This window comes from Xenopus tropicalis, chromosome 5 (assembly GCF_000004195.4).
Source record: "Xenopus tropicalis strain Nigerian chromosome 5, UCB_Xtro_10.0, whole genome shotgun sequence".
In the NCBI taxonomy this organism is placed as follows: domain Eukaryota; kingdom Metazoa; phylum Chordata; class Amphibia; order Anura; family Pipidae; genus Xenopus; species Xenopus tropicalis.
The window spans coordinates 20503168-20525618 of record NC_030681.2 but is presented as its reverse complement, the minus strand read 5'-3'; the positions used below and the strand labels follow the sequence as shown (position 1 = coordinate 20525618).

The following is a 22451-nucleotide window of genomic DNA, read 5'->3' as shown; positions in this document are numbered from 1 at the left end:
CCCTTGCCAGCTCTGCACCTGCTCTATATTCATAAAGAATTTAAAGGAATAGTAATGCCAAGAAATGAAAATGTATCAACGTAATTAAAATATAATGTACTGTTGCCCTGCACTGGTGTGTGTTTGCCTTACAACTTCTACTATAGTTTCTATAAATACCCTGCTTTGTAGCCATGGGGACAGCCATTTAGGGCTCTGGCACACGGGGAGATTAGTTGCCCGCGACAAATCTCCCTGTTCGCGGGCGACTAATCTCCCCGAGTTGCCATCACCTGCCATCCCACCGGCGAAAGTGTAAGTCGCCGGTGGGATGGCACACGCGGCCGCGCGATTTCGGCAAATCGCCGAAAAAGGCTCGCGAGGCAACTTCGGCGATTTGCCGAGATCGCGCTGCCGCGTGTGCCATCCCACCGGCGACTTACATTTTCGCCAGTGGGATGGCAGGTGATGGCAACTCGGGGAGATTAGTCGCCCGCGAACAGGGAGATTTGTCGCGGGCGACTAATCTCTCCGTGTGCCGGAGCCCTTAAGATGAAAAAAGGAGAAAAGGTTACATAGGAGATAACAGATTAAACACAATAGTATTCCACAGTATGTATCTATTATCAGCTATGTAACCTGTTCATTTTCATTGAATAGTTGCCCCCATGGCCACACCACAGGGTATTTATATAAACTATAGTAGAGTTTCTAAAGCAAACACACTAGTGTTACCGGTGCATGGTAAAGGTCCCCATACACGGGCCGATTCTAGCTGCGGATATCAGTCCCTTAGACCGATTCGGCAGCTAATCAGCCCATGTATGGGCACTACAGACGGGCCTTCCCGACTGAAATCTGGCCTGAAATCGGCTAGATAACGATCGGGCAGGTTAAAAAATCAAGTCGGATCGGGGATCACATCGGCTCGTTGATGCGGTCCCCAAACTGACTGCCCCATTGTCGCCAATATAATTCGATCATTTGGCCCCAGGGCCAAACGATCGAATTACCCTACACGTTACCGATATTGCCCACCCGTAGGTGGGGATATCAGGTGAAGATTCGCTCGCTTGGCGATCTCACCAAGCGAGCAAATCCTCACTTGCATAGGGACCTTAACACTACATTATATTTTAATTACTTAAAACACTTTTTAAACAAGCCAATTGGCCAAATAAAGTAGTGGACCGCTGAGATACACCGTAGAACCCCACTTAAATTATGTTCACATCTATCCATCTTTATTGTTTAAAGCACACAGTGAGTTTCCCGTCGCAGGCTTGCCTGTTATAGATAGGCTGTATTACTGTATATTCACTGATGCCTGCACTCAGCAGGAATAGGGGAAGAAGGGTAATTGATAGCAAAGTGGGAGCCCTTTTCCTAAATAGGGAAAGGTGTCTTATTGTGCTAATATGACTCTTCCAAACAAATTATTTATGCAGCTTTTTTTTTTTTCTGTAACTCAACTCCGCAAGCTCTAGCCCTTCAGATACTAATGATGGGAGCAGATGAAGTGGGAGGTTGAAGTGCTAACATATTCCATTCACCTAATAACCTGGGGATACATGTACTGTATTGCTCCCATCATTTATTTATAAGGATCTGGCATTTTCTACTTGTGTGCTCAGATGCAGGGTAAAATTATGAATAGAATGGAGTATGTGTGCAAGTGTGGGTGTTGCTGCTGTGTCCCTAGGTGGTACATACATGCATTGTTCCAGTTCTCCTATTAAATGTACATATCAGAACAGGCCCATTAACCCCAATAAAACGTAGGACTCCTCTTCGTCACCCCTAAAACCCACAGCACCACTTTCTTTACCCAACCCCCTACTAGCAAAGAATATCACTGAAAACCTGTTGTGACATAGTGGAGTGGCCCCTTCCCACTGCAGTTACCATCAATAATAACCTTTGTTCCCACAGAGCCCATAAAGTCTTGGGGTCAACCCGACCCAACTAACTGGTAATTAGGGTCCTAGTGCACAGAACTAAGATGGCCATACACGTAAAGATCTGCTAGTTTTGGCGATCTTTCACAGATATGCCCACCTTGTGGTGTGCGCTATCGGATCATATTGATGGGATGCAGGCCGTTGGGTTTGAGGACCGCAACATGCTAATGCACTTCGCCCCCCAACCTGCTGATCGACATCTGCCCGATTTTTGGCAAGATATTGGTCAGTCAGGCCTGTTTGAGGGCCCCATACAAGGGTTTATAAGGTGCTAACAGCTTTTATTGACCCATTTATGGCCCCTCTCACCAGGTCTATCTGGATATTGGTAAATTGAGTTCATATAAAAACCCTGGCTGGGAACTCCTTTGCCTTATCTTCACTACCATAGCTTCCCTCACAGGTGGGGCCACATTACAGTGTGTGTTGTTGGTGGGGGGAATAGTTCCAACTAATACTCCCAACTGACCCTGTTGCAGACAGCCATATACATCATTTTGAGCAATCTGATCATATTGACTACCAATGTGTGATCACGACACAAATTAAACTTAAGGCGCATGCTAGTTGACTAATTACCCCTGTCCATACCGATGCCCCCAGTGGATAATTAAAGCACTGCCCACAAAAAGTTCCACTTGATGACCCTCCAAAGCCCTTCCCATTATATCCTGACCTGTACAGTTGTCCAAATGACTGGATCAGCAAGAAGAGTTCAGGCCATCGGGAACAAAAAGGTTTTTTTTTGGTTTCTAAAAAGTCTTAACTGTATGATCTGAAATAAACCTGTTTATTTTATTGTTTATATTATTTATCAAGCACCACTGTTTTCCATGGCACAATCCAGAGTACCAAATCCAAAGCAAATGATAGGAATGGGATCATTCCCCTGCAAGTGCCAATATTAGTTTAACATAAGTGCTTTGGGCACAAATTCTTTAAATCAGATTAAACTGCATGGGATCTCCATTTATTTGCTTCTATTTTGTAGCACCGTTGATTAGTTTCATCATGTGCATTAGGTATTTTTCAGAAATGTAATAATTTATTTTTCCAAAGCCCTGATCTATAAAGTGCACATTGCTAACACCCGAAAGAAATGCTAGTAGGGTTTATATTTTCCTAGTTGTCCCCAGAAGGTCGGAGAAAGCAGTAAAGTCTAAAGGCAGGCATACATGGGCTGAGCCTATACTGTAGCCAACCAATCTTACTCCCCCACCCTTGGATGCTGCTCCCAGTGGCCTTAAACCAGGTGCTCATTTCTGGCTTGGAGGCAAGTTTTGGAGGCACAAAGACCTTGGGTACTGCCAAACAGAGCCTCCCATATTCTGTTAATCCACATTGGGCTACCATTAGCCAATCACAGCTCTTATTGAACCCCCTAGGAATCTTTTCATGCTTGTGTTGTGTGTGCAACTTTTTTTAGATTTAATTATTGCTCATGGGTAAAAAAATTAGTTAGGGACCCCTGCTCTACAGTTTGTATCATTGTATCATTGTAGGTACTACACACTTGCGTTCATGGGGGCCACAGATGATTAACTTGTACTCGACACAAAGTTTCCAGTGATGGCTCTGAGTTTAATCAATCCTTTAATGCTGTAGTTAGCACCCCTACAAAAAGAAATGGACACTGCCTGAACTTTTCCGGCTAAACAAAAGTCTGCTGCAATCTGAGCCCCTGCACCACTACTGTACGAGGAATCAACTAAATGTCTCCACAAAATAATGCAGGTATTTTTTCTCCCTAATGCAACGTGTGTTTCTCTATGGCAAGTGCCACACGTGGCTCTTTCTCGGCTTGTATATAAATGCAAGCCAAAACCCACCAATCTGCTGCCATTCCCTTGCTCATATCTCTGCACTGAAAAGCATTGCACTGGCCTGGGTGTAGACACACAGAACACAAAATATTGGTAGAAGCCTTATGTGAAATTCTTTTACCTACATGCCCCCAGCCTGAATTTTTTTTTTTTTTTTTTATGATGCCCATGCCACAATCTGCACTTGGCCAAAATGAAGATGGCAAGGACCAGGATTGGACTAGGGTGCATGAGGCCCACCGGGTTCTCCCAACACCCCCTCTGGGGCCCTCGCAACCTGCCTGCTCACCCACCGCCAGCCCCCCCTATACACACCTTATATTTACTTTTGCTCCAGTCAGGAGGGAAGTGAGAAAGTGATGAGAAAGGGCAGGCAGGGATTGGGTCCTGGTCCATGGGGCATACCAGGTTTTTTTCCCAGGGTCCTGCTGGCCCAGTCCAACCCTGGCAGGAATGACCATCAGTTGCCTGGCTCGTGGTTATGGAACACTTGCTACTAGCTTGTCAGTAGTAAGACCACTTTGGAGGGGAAGGGGTTTACTGTAGCTACTAGAACAGCTCCTATTTCCATAGTACATTTAACAAATTTAATTTACTGTTTAGAAACTTAACTGGACTTCAGACAAGCATTACTGCTCCTTTGCAATCCCATTATGAAAAAGGTTCTATGTGCTTGGGGAACTCATAAGAGACTTAGGTGTCAGTGCTCCTAACTCACAGCTGCAAATGGCAAGCTAAACAACTAAAAATACATCATGGACGGAAGTCAGTAAAACATCAATTATACTTTGGTGATCTCATTCCTGTAGGTCTGCGGTGCATTATCCTACATCTGCAGCAAAAGTCAGTGTGTCATACGTTTGTGTTAGAAGTTAATTGGAGGAGAGGAAACAATACAGTTAATGTATGGTGTGCACAATCTATCCTACAAGGGAAGTTGCAAGTAGCTGGTGTAACAAAAACCACAGGTTAGACCAAATACTATTGAAACATCTTATCTTTTCATGTAGAAGACATACCATAGCCACAGTCACTTCCTAGAGGCTATTACCTCACTGCTACTATAGGCACCATCTCTCCCTACTATACCTGCTATCCCACAGCCACAGTCCCTTCCCAGAGGCTATTATCCCACTGCTACTATAGGCACCATCTCTCCCTACTATACCTGCTATCCCACAGCCACAGTCCCTTCCCAGAGGCTATTATCCCCCCACTGCTACTATAGGCACCATCTCTCCCTACTATACCTGCTATCCCACAGCCCAAGTCCCTTCCCAGAGGCTATTATCCCACTGCTACTATAGGCACCATCTCTCCCTACTATACCTGCTATCCCACAGCCCCAGTCCCTTCCCAGAGGATATTATCCCCCCACTGCTACTATAGGCACCATCTCTCCCTACTATACCTTCTATCCCACAGCCACAGTCCCTTCCCAGAGGCTATTATCCCCCCACTGTTACTATAGGCACCATCTCTCCCTACTATACCTGCTATCCCACAGCCCCAGTCCCTTCCCTGAGGCTATTATCCCACTGCTACTATAGGTACCATCTCTCCCTACTATACCTGCTATCCCACAGCCACAGTCCCTTCCCAGAGGCTATTATCCCACTGTTACTATAGGCACCATCTCTCCCTACTATACCTGCTATCCCACAGCCACAGTCCCTTCCCAGAGGCTATTATCCCACTGCTACTATAGGTACCATCTCTCCCTACTATACCTGCTATCCCACAGCCACAGTCCCTTCCCAGAGGCTATTATCCCACTGCTACTATAGGCACCATCTCTCCCTACTATACCTGCTATCCCACAGCCACAGTCCCTTCCCAGAGGCTATTATCCCCCCACTGCTACTATAGGCACCATCTCTCCCTACTATACCTGCTATCCCACAGCCCAAGTCCCTTCCCAGAGGCTATTATCCCACTGCTACTATAGGCACCATCTCTCCCTACTATACCTGCTATCCCACAGCCCCAGTCCCTTCCCAGAGGCTATTATCCCCCCACTGCTACTATAGGCACCATCTCTCCCTACTATACCTGCTATCCCACAGCCCCAGTCCCTTCCCTGAGGCTATTATCCCCACCAGAGCCACCATCAGTGGGGGTAAATGGGACACACTTGTGCCCGGCCCCGTGAAATCTTTTTACATAAGGGAACCCGCTTGCATCACTAAAGTTACGCAAATTGCGTAAGTTATGTATAAGGTTACACCAAAAATTACACAATTTATATAACTTCTGCTAAAACTGCCTAGAAAACTTTAGAACTTGCCTAGAAACTTAAGAAACTTGTGTATCAAGCAAAAGACAATGCAGAGAGGCTTTGCAGGGACAAACGCCACTGACCACCAATGAATTAAAAAACGTAAGGTAAATCACTTCCCCCAATGAACTGACTGACTTATTAGAACAGTAATTATTCATTTTAACTATTTATATGAATTGCTTATTATAGAGTAACATCAGCTGTTTATATTGGGATCCCTTTACTGAATCATATCAGCAACTTCTACATAATCTCTCCAGCAGAGGAATGACTGGTTATTGAGCCCCACAGCAACATCATAGGGCCCCTAAACTTACACAATTTATGCAAAAACTTACGTTACTTTCAAAGAACCTTATTTAACTTATCACCAATTAAAAAAGCACATTATTTTTACTATTTTAGGAACAACTACTGACTAGTTACTGGGCTACTGCTTATTATAGAGTAACATTAGCTGTTTATATTCCACACAGGGACATGGCCAATATGTTGGTATGGCACGCTTGTATTTAAGGGGGCCCCGATATAAATATCTTGTGCGGGGCCCCAAAGTTTCTGATGGAGGCCCTGATCCCCACTACTACAGGCACCATCTCTACCCAATAACACCTGATCTCCCACTTACTCCGGCCCTTTCCAGAAGCTACTGTCCACATTGCAACAGCCACCAACCCACTGTTTGCGGATTTTACCCATTCTGTCCATAGGAAATTCAGCGCAGACATACATAATCCACTGCAGGTCCCAGTTGCTTGTCATTTCCCAAGCTAACACAGAACACATACAGCGCTCCATGCAATTCAGACAAGTAACATGAGCCCTGTCTTGTATTTATTCCGCACACAAGCTAAGCACATTAACAAACACAGCACATGTGCCAATTGAATCATGTTTATTATTCGTCTGGCATCATTATTTTATATACAGTACCATGTGCCACGAGATGCTGCAAACTCCATATGACAGCCACTTTCACTTACGGCAACGCCAAAGGGAAGGGGACACCTCATTTTAGTGATTTGTAGCTAAAATCGCAGCAGCGAAATCGCTGGGAAGGAACCATCTTGCAGGAGTGTTAATCATTTTAAGATGCATGAACAGACATCTTGCTCCCCAGAGACCATAGCTATAAATCAGGGGACTGTAAGGCAAAACGTTCCCCCCCCCCCCTTAAAATTTACAAATCCCAGCAGCCCGCGCAGAAGTAGTAAATTCATAGTAATGATTCCATATCTACTCTATGCTAGTAACATTCCTAATTGCTAGTCATTCCCAAATCCCTGCAGTTTGCTGCAGCCTGGTACAATGCCTACTGTGCCAATGGGGTACAGACTGCCCTGCCAACCATGCACCATTATTATCAGTTGTTATTATATAAAGGCAAGCCTTACACAGACTATATAGCACTCACATCACTACCTGCCCCAGTTGGATTTACAATCATGGGGCCCTTATTCACATAAGTAGGGCCAAAGTTGCCAGGAGCCCACTAACCCGCCTTACTGTGTTTGGGGTGTAGCAGGAAACCAGTTCAACCACAGGGGAACATACAAAGTCCCTGCTGATAGTTCCCTGGCTGGAATTGAACCCTGGACCCCAGAGCTGCACTGCAGCACTGTGCCACCCATCCAAGCAATGATTAATTGCAGCATACTGTCCGTCCCTGATACAGCTCTCCAGCAGTGGTTAGCTCTCCAGCAGTGGTTAGCTACAACTCCCAGCATCCTCTAACAGGCACCAAGCTAGAGAATGAGAGCTGAACAGTTAACAGGCTCAGAATTCCCACTATTAGCTGCCATTAGTGACCCACTGCCCTCCTCACAATGCTGTCGCCAAGGCAGAACGCTCCTGCGGAACAGCAACCACAGCACAGTCCGCATAGGGTTAACCTCACTATTTCAGTCACTGTGGCACTAGCCCCGCCCTCCACTCGCCCCTCCGCCGCTGCGCTTCTCCTCCGCTGCTAGTGCGCATGGGGCGCTGCGAACCACACTGTGCATGTCCGAGTGACGCATTGCAGGTACGGAACAACCAATCACCACGCCGCTTGTCTTATCAGCACTACCTCCTCTTCCAGCCCTCTTACACATCCGCCGAATGAAAGTAGTCCCACTCTGTAGAACGCACAACCACGAAAAGCCCCTTTGCAAATATATAATAGGTATCCGTTGCGAGTACCGGTGTACTGGAAACCCTCTAAGAATTCCTGGCGCTCCATCGCATCCTACTTCGCATCAAACCGGCAGAAAGGGGCGTAGAAAGAGCTAAGCGGTACCGCCGCGCCATTGCTCACTTGCCGGGGGCGTGGCCACAACGTCTAGCGTAGGAATACCGGGCGGAGGGAGGTGTTTATGAAGCGCGGCGGCGGCGGTTAGAAATTAGTCCGAGCCGAGCCTGCGAGGGTTTAGGTTGCGTCGGAGACATTGTGCGCGTCTGGTCAGAGCTTCTCGATTATACTAACGCAACTATTCCGAAATGGTGAGTAAGGGCGACTGAGCTCGCTTGCGGCTGCTGACAGACGGAGGAACGTTTTGTCCATCCGTGCGCCTCTCTCGTTCCGCGGGGCTGCTGCGCACTTGGCTAGCCAATGAATGGGGACTGCGCTCCGATCTGCGACTAATGCGCTGCCCACAGGCTTGGGGTTAGGGCTGGGCAGATATGGCATTTACTCCGGACCCTCCCTATCTTGGTGGCACCTTTGGGTTAAACCACAGACCTGTTTGGGCGATATTATTTACATAGTAACATAGTAAGTTGGGTTGAAAAAAGACATACGTCCATCAAGTTCAACCATAGTGCCTATATATAACCTGCCTAACTACTAGTTGTTCTGTAAAACTGTTATACATTATATTGATGCATCAGTGGGAGGCTGAGTGGTATATGTATTTATACAATAGGGGCAGGTGTGTATTTGCAGTATATAAATCAGGACCCCCCCCCCCCCAGCCCCATTTCTAGGTATTGGTAATCTGTAGCCCCCCCCCCCCATGCATTCTGTCAGGGGTTGCTGAAAGTTGTAGTTGGGCAGCAGATGAAGGTGCAGATGTTGCATGTTCCTAGTTTCCCTGGGGCCCACTCTGTAATTCTGGCCACTGCTGTCACTCATCTGTGGAAATGCATTGAGATGATGCTGGGATCATGTTGTGCCATATAATTGTCTCTAGGAAGAATCTTCCATTCCTTCAGGCTGTGCTGTTTGTTATAATGTGCCATGTAGCCTCCCTGCTGCTGTCATTGGCGCCCAGAGTTCTCTGATGGTCGTTGGTGGGTTCCTTGTAGAGGAATTGGAGTGGGATCTATAGGGTTGCTCGCTCAGTAAGAGGAGTATTGAACAGGTTGGCCAGTAGCCACAGGTTGGCCGTTGAGCGGATGACAGGCGCAGGTTTGCCCTGTTTGATTCCCTGCTTCCTAGGGCTTGTCAGGATGCTTCCGCCCATCCTCATAGAAATGTTCTAGAACAGTTTGAGGACCGATCATCATCATGTATAATTTCATTAGTGACAGTGAGGACACAAACCCCCGGCTTCGGAGGAGAATGTAAGGATCCGCACATTTAAAGGCCAAGTGCTTTTTAGTGGTGGGTATTTCATAGAACATCTTGTTAAAGAGACGTTTGTGTAGGTACCCATTGGTTTATCTTTGGCATAGAAGAGCTGCCCAAGCTGTATCTAAGAAACCGGAGCCCCCGGACCCTTGGGGGAATCCATGTATGATCGTTTTTAAGATATTGAGACTGCCTTGTTAATGAGGTGCCGGCGTTGGCAAACTGTTCCAACATGGTATTGGTGCTGCGGGGGCTGCATTGCTGCAGGGTACAGCTTCCCACACCCCCGGCGAGCCTGTTATGTGGATGAGGAACTGCTGCTGTGCCGTAACCATGTTGGGGAAACTAGGTCGGTCCAGGCTGTGCTTAACAGTCGCTTGGGGTGAGGGATGTGGCTGCCGATTTTTCTTCTCTCTCTCATTAGTAATCAACTGCCGACTGACAGGTGTCACTTTATTTTAGGACATTTCAACATGTGGCTCTTCCAGTTAGTGCTGAAAGGCAACTCTCTGCCTTCTTAAGTTCTCTTGTGTGTGTGTGTGAGCTGTGGGTGTTGCAGTTCAGCTGTACCTCCCTGAATGGAAATCGCTGTCTATTGATCCCATGTGACTGCCTCATTGATCCTTCTCGCTCCATTCAGTATGATTGCATGGATATAATTAAAGTAATGAGTGACAACAGGAGCAGTGTTATCTGTTTGTGAGCACCTACGCCCTTCTTGCTTGTAGTCTTGCCTCTGGTAATAATTAAACTGGGAGAGGCCACAAAGCGCTGACAAGTGAATGTTGGGAGTGTTAGGTCCCCCCCCATTATTGGTGGCTGCAGTTTGTCTCCTCCTGCTTTCAGGGTGGGTCCAGTTGCATTGTGCTGCATTTTCCGGTAGGAAGTGTCCGACTTCAGAGCTCTTTGTGCTACACATCTATCAGATCTTTGTAGCACATGAGGGGCAAGTTTCTATCTGCCCACTCCTGGATTTTGTTGAAACTCTCCAACTCTTCATTGGTTAAGTGCCCCATTTCCAGTAATGTCCACAGCCCCAAGTACATACCTTCCCAACAATTTTAGTTTCAAATTGTGAATCCCAGATTGGCTAATGCAGGGCTGGTGTAGTCTTTGGCCTGAAACACCGGAATGCAGTTGCTAAAAGCTCAACTTTGCCTTGAATGTTTGCACATATGAGTCTTCAAGTGGTCTAGGAACATAGAAATCTGCTGCTTTAGTTGGGAATACTAGCAGATTTTGGACACTTCTGTGTGTCAAGCTGTAGGTTTTGGCCTGGGGCATAGATATACTTATAAAGATTAAGAAATGCGGTTCAAGTTCTGGCTAGGCTGGTCACCTTAAGTAACCTTTTGATGCACCTACACTAAATGGCAGCTGGGAGAGAAGTCGGGTATCTGAAGGCTTTACAATACTTTTTAGTAGACATTTATACTTTTTATAAATGCTAATAGCCTCGTTTTGTGTCCTGGATAACAGTTTTAACATGGTAGGTTTAGAAATACACTTGGTGTCACAGACCCTACGGTCATTGGCTCAGATGTCTGTGTTCTAAGCATTGGGTGTTGGGATTGCAAGTCTGTAGGCTGTTACTTTGCACAGTGCAAAAGGATACATTTATGCTTTTAATATGGTTTTGTAAGGGGAAAAAAGTTGGCTCAAAATGCCCATCACTGGCCAACATTTGCTGTTATGCAGTTGATAGGCCAGCAAGTTGAACAGACAGGTACTGTTCTAGTGGCTATACACGTAACAGCTGCATTTGGCGGCATCAGGAAGTGAAGAGGAGCCACTTTGCTTCCTCATCTACTGGTACATCATGGACTGTGTCTCTGAATTACATTGTATTCCATGAGTTGTATTGGCAGATAGTCCTATTGATGTGGTCTATGCAGTAATATGGTAGTGATGTTCATCTTGGGGTGGGGGGCTAAGTTTAAAGATGGTGGTGGTTCACCACCTAGAAAGGCAAAACTAGGTGTGTTACAGTAGGAGATTGGCCCTCTACTAAAGTCTTAGCTCAGTGTAACCCCTGCAGCTTTGTTCCACCACTGTCACGTGACTTACTATGGTCGGGGATTTATAGAGAGCATCATGTGCCATATTGATTTCCTAAAATATCTTTAGCTTGGCTTTAATTAGGGCAGAAATGCTTTGGGAAAGAACACTGTCTTGGCTTATAAGTAGTTGGAGAAGCATAATAGTTCCAATATAAATCTTGCTGCATCATGTGGCTCCATGTTGCCAAGCTATAATTGTTGCATGACTGTAGGTCAAAAAGGCCAATTGCAGTCAGTTGGTTCGGACTGAATTTTATTAGTTTAGCCACCTTGTAGATGTGTCCAATAGCTTGAGGAATTGCAGGTCTTCCTCCCTGCCTGGCAGTTTGGCTGCACCACATGTGGGCAAATGTGGAACCAATTGTTAATTCAAAGGTTGGCCCATGTATGGTCACCATGTACTGGCCTTGGCCCAATAATAACATAGCAGTACAGCATCACTAGAAATGTGCAGCAAGCCAGGAACATTCTTGTGCCTGATTCGCTTTTAGGAACGTTTATTTTTATTTTATTTTTTTTCTGCTCTTTCGTCCTTGCTTGTGTCCTAGTTTGTAGCCTATTTCTGTATGCAGGCTGAATCTCTTTACAGCTTAAAGCTGGCCTGACATTGAAAGATCTGCTTGCTGTTCCCTGGGGCATTGAGCAGAACAAGGCCACATTGCAGAGCTCACTTAGGGGGTTGAGGCACGTAATCCAAAACACTCAGTTGGCAAATGGTTTGTTTTGGCCACTTGTGCAATCAAATTAGGTTGATCCCCTTGATGGCCAACAATCTGATCCTAAAATTGGCCTAACCAAGCCTGTCGGGAGAGGACCATATTAACTTCCCAATGCTGTCCTCTCCCAATAAGATTTTCAGGCCTGCCCATATTTGTTGGGCGGCCTGTTGAAACAGTCCAATAAGCTGCAGATTTTTATAGGAGCCAAGTTGGCATATTTTTGGCTGGCGTATGGCCAGATTTATATAGTATTAAAGCTAAACCTTTGTAATGGAGGCGTATTTTCACTGTAAATACACAAGGAGGCACCCCACATTCATTCGTCACTGTCCTTGAACCCTGAGCCACTCTTTACTGAAACGGCCCAAGTATAGTAGTAGTGTCAGTGCAACACCAGCATCTTGGCTTCCCAGGGTTCAGTTGCAGCAGTCCATGAGCTGCCATTCAAAGTTAGTGTTTGATTCCTGGGGGTGACCGTCTCTCTAGTTAGCGCAGCTTGCCTTGGCCGGTTTTCTTCTCTTCCTTTTCTGTCCTCCTCACCACCATTCCCTTACTCCATTTTCTACCTTTCTGTACCCCATGTAACCCTTTCTCCTATTCCATTCTTTCCAAATCTATCCGGTCTACTTCTCCATTCCTCTCCCCCTAATCTCTCCCACCATCTTAACCTTCTCTCATCCCCTCTCTCCTTTCGCTACTCCCCCTTTCCTTTTCTGTTCTTTTCCTCTTCTGCTTTCTCCTTTGTTTTGATATTCCCATTCTCTGCTCTTTCATTATCTTTCTATCCTGCTTTTTATATCTTCACCAGGTTCCAGGCATGGATTATTTCTTCTGATTCTTCCTTTTGTAGAAGCGCTCACTTGTAAGACTGAGGAGCCGCCGCCCAGCTGTGCTGGGATTGGTTAACTGTCGGTTCAACTTTAAATGCCTTTTGCCCAATCCCAGCATTGCTTAACTGCTTGTCAGAGTTCCAAGGGAGTGCTCTGTGTTGTAGTGATGAAGTCAAGAATTATCCAATGATGATAATATAAAAGACTTCTGGTGGAGATATTCGTTTTAGTATGGCATAAGTACTATTTTGAATTTTTGTGTGGTTTTCAACAGCGGCTTGGCTTTACGTTGCAGTCTGGTTGCTAGGGCATAAATACATAGCAACCAGGTTGCTGTTTTGGAAAGTGAGATGGACAGCCCATGAGGATTACATTTGTGTTTTGTTTTTTTTTGTTTTTTTTTTTATTGCTGTATCAGTGAATTAAAAGTTGTGCCACACCTTATATCAATCAACAGGAATAGTTAGATTTGCTGACTTTCTCTAAATTGCACTTTATTATATCAGTTGGAACTAGAATGTTCTTGTCATGTCATTTGCTATAGCCCCATAAATGGCACTTAACTAGGATCATAGGGCATGTTATGTGACACTTGCCCTGTTTAATGGAGTGACACAATATTATCAGATTCCCCTCAGCTCTTTCTGTGCTGGAAAGTACAGAGGTTTTATTTAGTATTACACACCACTTGTGGTTGGGTTCAGGGGCTTATTTTCTGTGGACTTGGCATGCTTGGACTCCTCCTTAGTCGCTGATACTTTATCTTTCAAATAAGCTATGATGAAAACTTTCAGGGACCATAACAGAAATAAATATATATATATATATATTTATTATACTGTATTTAGGAGTTAAGACTGTATGAAGACATGTTTGTGCCCAGATGCAGCACAGTGGAATAGGCTGCCACTATTAGGGCTCTCCTGTTATATTGCTAGCCTTCAGGAGATGTCACTGAAATTTTATGGACATTTGAGTCAGCAACCCCAATAATCTTGATTCAGCTCAGTGTGTCTGCTCAAGTGCATGTGTAAAGGGCAAATATAACCCTAGTGGAAGTTCATGCAAATTTAATTTTTTATATATCAATAGTGTTGCTGCAAAGGTGCCAGTCATTGACTCCCTGTCTCTGCCTTCTTGCCACTATTTAAACAGTGTCTTGAAGCAGATTGCCTACATAGACATCTAAAAACTTCATAAGTTGGGTAAAGAGTGATTGTTAGTGTAACATTGCTAGATGATTCAAGAAACACCAGGCAGTGTCCTGTATTGCTCTACCAGATGAGCCATTACTTACTGGGTTAAGATTTGGCTGCAGGCCAACGCTTGTGATTGGCTAGGGCTGAGCATAAAGTGCAGTTTGTATTTGTGGCTGGGCCAGTTAGCTGTAGTTCTTCTCCGCATGATCTGCTAGTCTTCCCAGCCCTTTCTTCTGCTTTAAAAACTTCACTGAAAGACTTCATGATCTAAATTGGCCGCCTACCAGTGTGTCAAATAGTGCCATGCCTGGCAATGTTACGTTGGGTTTGTTATTATGCCCCACTTGAGTCTTCTGTAGAGACTAAGTAATTAAATGGCGTTGGTCTAGTGGCTTAGAAACGATGTGTGTCAGACTCCTCGTGGCTTGGTTGCAAGAGTCCCTGATCTTTACACCTTTTTGAAATACTGCTATATTTATAAACTGAGAAGTAGCATATGAGACACTGATACCTTCTGAGGAAGCGTTTTGGTGCATACTGTGAGACTGTTCTTAAAGTACTTTGTCTAATGCATCAAAGTGGCACTTCTCATGCAGCCCTGGCCTTAGAGCAAGTTTTAGTCTCCACTGGCAGCTTGGGTGGCATGCAACATCTTAACAGGTCTAGCTTGCCATCTATTGGCAGACTTCTAGTGTCCAATCTGTCTGTCAGCCTTGTAAGGGACAGCTGCGTAGTCTGTAACTAGCCGTACGTGTTACTGAGCGTTTCAGCTGGCGACACATGGGCAATAAAAGCTGCTGACTAGGCTCTTTTATTAAAAGCCACTTTGTATTGGATTATTGACAAGTGGCGCCCAATGATACATGAGGCCTCGGCTGTATTGTAGCACCATATAGAGCAAAACTGTGCATTGTTGGTTTTAAGTCCTCTGTATTTGATGTAATTTATTTGACCACTTTTTCATGTGAATTATTTTTTCTTCCCTTTTAGGCTGACCAACTGACAGAAGAGCAGATTGCAGGTAAATTTTAAAAGCTTTAATGCAAGCCTACTAATTGCGGTCAACCCCTTCATGGCCCTTACAAAAACTTTAAAGCCTTAGTGCAGGCCTCCTTTCCCCCCCCCCCCGGGCCTCTTACACTTAAGGCCAGTGACCGTACTATCCCCATCTCGCTCTAACTTCACTGCCACCCCTAGGCATACCTGCTTCAGCTTTACTTATTGGGGAGGATTTATTGTTTAGTTCCTTATTTTAATTGGGATATTCTAGTTAAAACCGTAATATTTAGGCAATATTTCTAGCAAATATGGTGAGACCCAAGGGGGCATCTTCCTCCTCTAACTCTTCAGTTTCTGCTGCCCATCTGTTTGTTTTACATGCATATTCCCATTTCTATCATGAAAACAGCTTGCAGACACATGTAGATCAAATTCTAATTTTGGGAGGGAGATTTATACACTTTTTTTAGTGTATAAAGTTTGACATTGATATTCCAAATATATCAAAGCAGTTTATTTGCCTTGTCATGTACAGTATCAGTGGCCTACCCAACTTATACATGAACCATAGAGATCTGAGTGGTACTTGCTTATCTTTAAAGGAGGGCCACGTGGGGACAGACCTATTTGGGTTGTTGGTGTACTTGCTAGGCAAACAGTAGCGTGCAACTGTACATGCACTAGGAAGATTTTTGGTTTTTAAAGAAAATATTTGCTATTTTCTTTGTGGTTAAACTATTTCTTTGGGGGTTTATTTGCATGCATTTTTAAAAAACTGTAATAGAGGTGAGGGGTGTTTTTTTTTTTTGTTTTTTTAAAAGACTGCTGCAGCTTTTCCCAACATTGTCACACTGTATAATGTAGGCATGTGTTAGTCTTTGCTGCCACAGAGGTCAGCCAAGGATGTGACTTCAGCGTCAGCTTGATTATGATACGCAATGTGCACAAAGCCTTAGGCCTTATCGTAAGTGCCCTGGAACTGGAATATAGGTTGGATATAGGAATGGTACAGGTTCTGGATAATCTGTTTGCTGGCTATCTCAGCTTTACAATGAATCGTTGACTTGAAATTTAAGTCTTTAGATTTGTAGAATTTAATATCTCCAAATACAAATATTACATTGGTTTCTGGGAGCTGGTATACCTTCAGGTGCAATGGCAGAATAGTGCTTAGAGCAGGGATTAGCTAGTTTCTCTGTACCGGAGAAAACAAAACTGTTGTCCCAACAATGGGAAGTGCTGTTTATGGCCTGGCCTTGCCCACAGGGCCTTCCAACACGTGTCTGGCCAAACCTCATCTGCTAGCTGTGGGAGATGATACAAGCAGCTTGTGGGCATGGAGGCCATAGTAGCTTAGGAAGGGCTAAAATGTAAGCTAAAGCAGTAATATCTGCAGAAGCTTGGGGGAAATTGGGCAAATGGAACAATGTAAATGTTGACCCTTTCAGTGATGCAAAAGTATCTCGTCACAGCTTGATATTCTGAAACTGTCTTTTCAGAGTTCAAAGAAGCATTCTCATTATTCGACAAGGATGGGGATGGTACCATCACCACAAAGGAACTTGGCACTGTTATGAGGTCGCTTGGACAAAATCCAACAGAAGCAGAATTGCAGGATATGATCAATGAAGTAGATGCTGATGGTAAGTGTGCTTCTGCTCGCTCTCCCTTTTCTTGTTCTTCCTTTAGACCTTTCTCTAGATAATGACACTGTTGCTTCTCTGCAGGCAATGGAACAATTGACTTTCCTGAATTTCTGACTATGATGGCTAGAAAAATGAAGGACACAGACAGTGAAGAAGAAATCAGAGAAGCATTCCGCGTGTTTGACAAGGTGATCTACTAACCTGGTTCTTCTTGTAGCAAAGCTTGTCTATGGTACTGCAGCTGAACTTTCTCAAGTCCAATACGTAAACATTGCCAATATGTTACCAGCAGTAGGACTTGTTCTCAAATTTGTACAATTGTTTTTCTACAATAAGAAAAACAATTGAGCACTAATCTGTTTCTGTGCCGCTGCAGTGTAATCCCCTTTTCTCTCTGGCTGCCAGTGTTTTCATTAATTACTATTACATTTGGGGACTCCTGCGTTTGCAAGTGTCTACCTCTGCTAGCCACAGAAAATGGCAGCTGACTTGACTTAAGGCCATGCATTCTGGCACATTAGTTGCCTCTATCACCAATCCAATGCATTGCTCTTGTCAATTAAGCTATTTAACAGTAAGACCAGATATTTAAGACTTCCTAGTGTTGTCAGCTCTTTCATGAGAGGGCAGAAATTGTGCCTCTTGAAGAGAACCCATTCTGGTGTTGTGCTGGCAGTGTTCTCCATAATGGGCTGATAATCAGAATGCTTTGCCCTTGCCTGTGTTACACGTTTAACCGTTTGTGTGTGATTTCTTCTCATCTAGGATGGGAATGGTTATATCAGTGCTGCTGAATTACGTCACGTGATGACAAACCTTGGGGAGAAATTAACAGATGAAGAAGTTGATGAAATGATAAGGGAAGCAGATATTGATGGAGATGGCCAAGTAAACTATGAAGGTAACCTTTTATAACTGCACTTGTATTTAAAATGTTAGAATTCCAAGCTTTGGAAGAAGGACAAGTAACTGTAGAAGGGCTGTGGAATACTTTGCAGTCAGTATTGTTAGCCAGTAAAGTCTTTTGTATTGGGGAAGTGGTGGCGCGGCCCTCTGGAGCTGCCTTGTTTCATGATGCCATTTTCTTTGTTTTTCAGAGTTTGTACAAATGATGACAGCAAAGTGAAGAGTGTACAGAATGTGTTTAAATCTCTTGTACAAAGATGTTTATCTGCCTTTCTTTGTTTGTAACTTATCTGTAAAATGTTCCCTTACTGTCAAAAAAATGCATGTATAGTAATTTAGAATTCCATCCATGTTTCCCATCTTGTCATAATTTTTTTTTTTTTTTTTTTGTTTATTTTGTTTTTTAAATCCAAGTATCTAGTCTGCTTGTTGGAATGTGGAGTAAACAACTCTAAAACTACAGATCATTAACAATATTGAACTTATGTTGCACTAATGCAAAACTGGTAAATCCAGGTACTTGTCTCGTACACACTTTTTTTTTCCCCTCCCCTTCCCAGCTCCCCCCATACTTTTCCTGACCTGTGTACGGAACATTCACATTGCTTTTTTTCTTTTTTTTTTTTCTTGTTCAACTGCATTCACTGGTGAGAGCTCTGCAGAACAACATTGTTCAGCACAGAGTTCCTCTGCTGGTATAAAAAAAAAAGTTTACTTTTTGTTTTCATTTCTTTTTGTTTAGCCACTTCCTTCCTTTAAACCTGCTTATGGCACAATTTGCCTCAAATCCATTCCAAGTTGTATATTTGTTTTCCAATAAAAAAGACAATTTACTATGGCTTCCTCTGTTTTAATTTGGGCAGTTTTTTTTTTTTTTTTTTTCGCCCCTTCCCTAAAAACTTGAACCAAGAATAATAAAATGGCTACTACTCTGTTAATGGTTCTAATTTTTATTTTTTTCTTAATGTGATTTTTAGATACTATGCCAGTATTGGACTCTGGATAATTGTGTTTGTAACTAAATGGCCATTTGAGGTTTGAATAACGCCCAAAATGCTTGCTCTGGCTTTCATTTGTCTTTGCCAACCTGCAGCCAATAGTAACTCCACGGGGCACTGTGGCACCAGGAATTCTCCTGTAAGGGGTGCTGACCAAATGACAATGCTTAGAATTGGTTTGTCTGCACAGGGGACTGCATGGGTCCAACCCAAGTTGCCAGAAGTTGTGGTGGTCCAAGGGTAATCCCCCTGCCACACCACCAGGATTTTGTATATAACCGAGCTGTGGCAAGTTAGAATGCATGTCTGCCAGCTGTCTATTTTCACTGTTTCCCTATGTGCTAAATTAAGAAGGGGGGGTTCTATGGAAACAAATTGGACATGGCATCCCATGGAGTTAAATACATTTCATGCTGTAGCATTCCTTCTGCTTCTATTGATTTGTCATAAGAAAGTCCAGCTGTACCATTCACATACTGGTGCATTCCAATAAATGGAAAATGACCAATGGAAACTGCTAAATGGGGAAAATATCCTGGGGCTCATTTACCAATACTAGACCATACTTGCACCTGGGCAGTAACCCGTAGCAACCAATCATGTTTATGCAAAGTCCAAAGTAGAGCAACTAAGCTGATAGTGTCCTGGACATCTCTTCTACCATACCATGAGTTCTGATTTATCATTTAACCAGTTGGTCCTTCCAGCAGTGGATAGGGCTGTACATTTAAGATTAGAAGACAAGGTCCCATCTTAAGGCGTCAAAAGGGCTTTTAATAGTGAGAGCTGGAAAGTTCATGTTACTGAAATGAATTGGCAGAAAATTGGTCATATTGAAGTCCTGGAAGAACTCCAGCAAGATGGCAAGGCTTCAGATGAACTAGCAGTTAAGGATAGCCCGTCTGCATTTAAAGGAAAACTATGCCCCCCAGAATTAATTACTTAACCAACTGTTTATGTTAACTGACCTATTAAAGAATCTCTCCAAACTGTAATATATATATATATATATCGGTGAATATTGCCCTTTTACATCCTTTCCCTTGAGCCGCCATTTAGTGATGGGCTGTGTGCTCCCTCAGAGATCAGCTGACAGGAAGTAATGCAGCTCTAACTGTAACAGGAAGTAGTGTGGGAGTAAAAGAGAACTCTTCATTAATTGGCTGATGGATGGGACCTAACATACGTGTGCCTTGGCTTGTTTGTGTGCACTGTGAATCCTATGATCCCAGGTGGCGGCCCTTAATTCTTAAAATGGCAATTTTCAATTTAGGATTACCCAATAGCACATACTACTAAAAAGTATATTTAGATGAAAAATGGCTATTTAGATGAAGCAGGGTTTTACATGAGCTGGTTTATGCAATATTTTAAAAAGAACTACATTGTTTGGGGGTATAGTTTTCCTTTAATCCAACATATATGGTATAGTGCCCACCTGCCATCATATACAGTGGCTTGCAAAAGTATTCGGCCCCCTTAAACTTTTCCACATTTTGTCACATTACAGCCACAAACATGAATCAATTTTATTGAAAGACCAATACAAAGCGGTGTACACGTGAGAAGTGGAAGGAAAATCATACATGATTCCAAACATTTTTTACAAATAAATAACTGCAAAGTGGGGTGTGCGTAATTATTCAGCCCCCTGAGTCAATACTTTGTAGAAGCCCCTTTTGCTGCAATTCCAGCTGCCAGGCTTTTAGGGTATGTCCCTACCAGCTTTGCACATCTACAGACTGAAATCCTTGCCCATTCTTCTTTGCAAAACAGCTCCAGCTCAGTCAGATTAGATGGACAGCGTTTGGGAACAGCAGTTTTCAGATCTTGCCACAGATTCTCGATTGGCTTTAGATCTGGACTGTGACTGGGCCATTCTAACACATAGATATGTTTTGTTTTAAACCATTCCATTGTTGCCCTGGCTTTATGTTTAGGGCCGTTGTCCTGCTGGAAGGTGAACCTCTGCCCCAGTCTCAAGTCTTTTGCAGACTCCAAGAGGTTTTCTTCCAAGATTGCCCTGTATTTGGCTCCATCCATCTTCCCATCAACTCTGAGCAGCTTCCCTGTCCCTGCTGAAGAGAAGCACCCCCAGAGCATGATGCTGCCACCACCATATTTGACAGTGGGGATGGTGTGTTCAGAGTGATGTGCAGTGTTAGTTTTCCGCCACACATAGCGTTTTGCATTTTGGCCAAAAAGTTCCATTTTGGTCTCATCTGACCAGAGCACCTTCTTCCACATGTTTGCTGTGTCCCCCACATGGCTTGTGGCAAACTGCAAACGGGACTTCTTATGGTTTTCTGTTAACAATGGCTTTCTTCTTGCCACTCTTCCATAAAGGCCAACTTTGTGCAGTGCATGACTAATAGTTGTCCTATGGACAGATTCCCCCACCTGAGCTGTAGATCTCTGCAGCTCCCCCAGAGTCACCATAGGCCTCTTGGCTGCATTTCTGATCAGCGCTCTCCTTGTTTGGCCTGTGAGTTTAGGGGGACGGCCTTGTCTTGGTAGGTTTACAGTTGTGCCATACTCCTTCCATTTCTGAATGATTACTTGAACAGTGCTCCGTGGGATGTTCAAGGCTTTGGAAATCTTTTTGTAGCCTAAACCTGCTTTAAATTTCTCAATAACTTTATCCCGGACCTGTCTGGTGTGTTCTTTGGACTTCATGGTGTTGTTGCTCCCAATATTCTCTTAGACAACCTCTGAGGCCGTCACAGAGCAGCTGTATTTGTACTGACATTAGATTACACACAGGGGCACTCTATTTAGTCATTAGCACTCATCAGGCAATGTCTATGGGCAACTGACTGCACTCAGACCAAAGGGGGCTGAATAATTACACACACCCCCCTTTGCAGTTATTTATTTGTAAAAAATGTTTGGAATCATGTATGATTTTCGTTCCACTTCTCACGTGTACATCACTTTGTATTGGTCTTTCACGTGGAATTCCAATAAAATTGATTCATGTTTGTGGCTGTAATGTGACAATGTGGAAAAGTTCAAGGGGGCCAAATACTTTTGCAAGCCACCCCATAACATAAAGAAGTGATACCCATAAATATTACGCATAAGAGGACTGTCTTCCAGCATGAAATGTGAGTGGAGCCCATGCTTTGGCTGTTACTGCTCAGTGCAAGTAAACCAAGATGTTCTTGGAGGCATTGCTGCCGCTTGGATGACTTCATGGGTGCACAAGAGGCTGCTGGGAGGGATTATCGCTGCTTGCTTACAGCCCAGTAAGCCGTTTGCCACCCAACCGCAGAATGGCCTTTCACAATGGTTTCTTAGCCTCTTCACACTCCTTTGCTTTGAGTTGGACACCCGCTTGTGGTACTCTGGAGATTGCACGGGGACTTGCTGTGTGGACTCACCCCAGCAGGAAGGGATTTTTGATGAACTCCAAGCTATTTGGATCACTCTCTGGCCAATTCAATGGCTATTCTAGCCAATAGTGGTGTGAAAGCCTTAGTAACCCCTGCCCTTTTACA

General features: G+C 44.1%; 1 protein-coding gene across 1 annotated transcript; it reads left to right on the top strand.

Moving 5' to 3' along the window:
- Positions 1-8427: 8427 nt before the first annotated feature.
- On the top strand, positions 8428-18791 carry calm2 (calmodulin 2 (phosphorylase kinase, delta)). Its single transcript, NM_001376485.1, has 6 exons — positions 8428-8525; positions 15393-15423; positions 16901-17044; positions 17129-17235; positions 17813-17948; positions 18145-18791. Exons 1-6 carry the CDS (start codon positions 8523-8525, stop codon positions 18171-18173), a joined length of 450 nt encoding a protein of 149 aa, NP_001363414.1. The 5' UTR covers positions 8428-8522; the 3' UTR covers positions 18174-18791.
- The last annotated feature ends 3660 nt before the right edge of the window (positions 18792-22451 follow it).

What these genes read in the sequence shown, in the direction of transcription:
- calm2 (NM_001376485.1), top strand. An exon ending in CAATGAAGTAGATGCTGATG is followed by an intron (nt 17,045 to 17,128) that starts GTAAGTGTGCTT and finishes GCTTCTCTGCAG; the next exon opens with GCAATGGAACAATTGACTTT. An exon ending in CATTCCGCGTGTTTGACAAG is followed by an intron (nt 17,236 to 17,812) that starts GTGATCTACTAA and finishes CTTCTCATCTAG; the next exon opens with GATGGGAATGGTTATATCAG.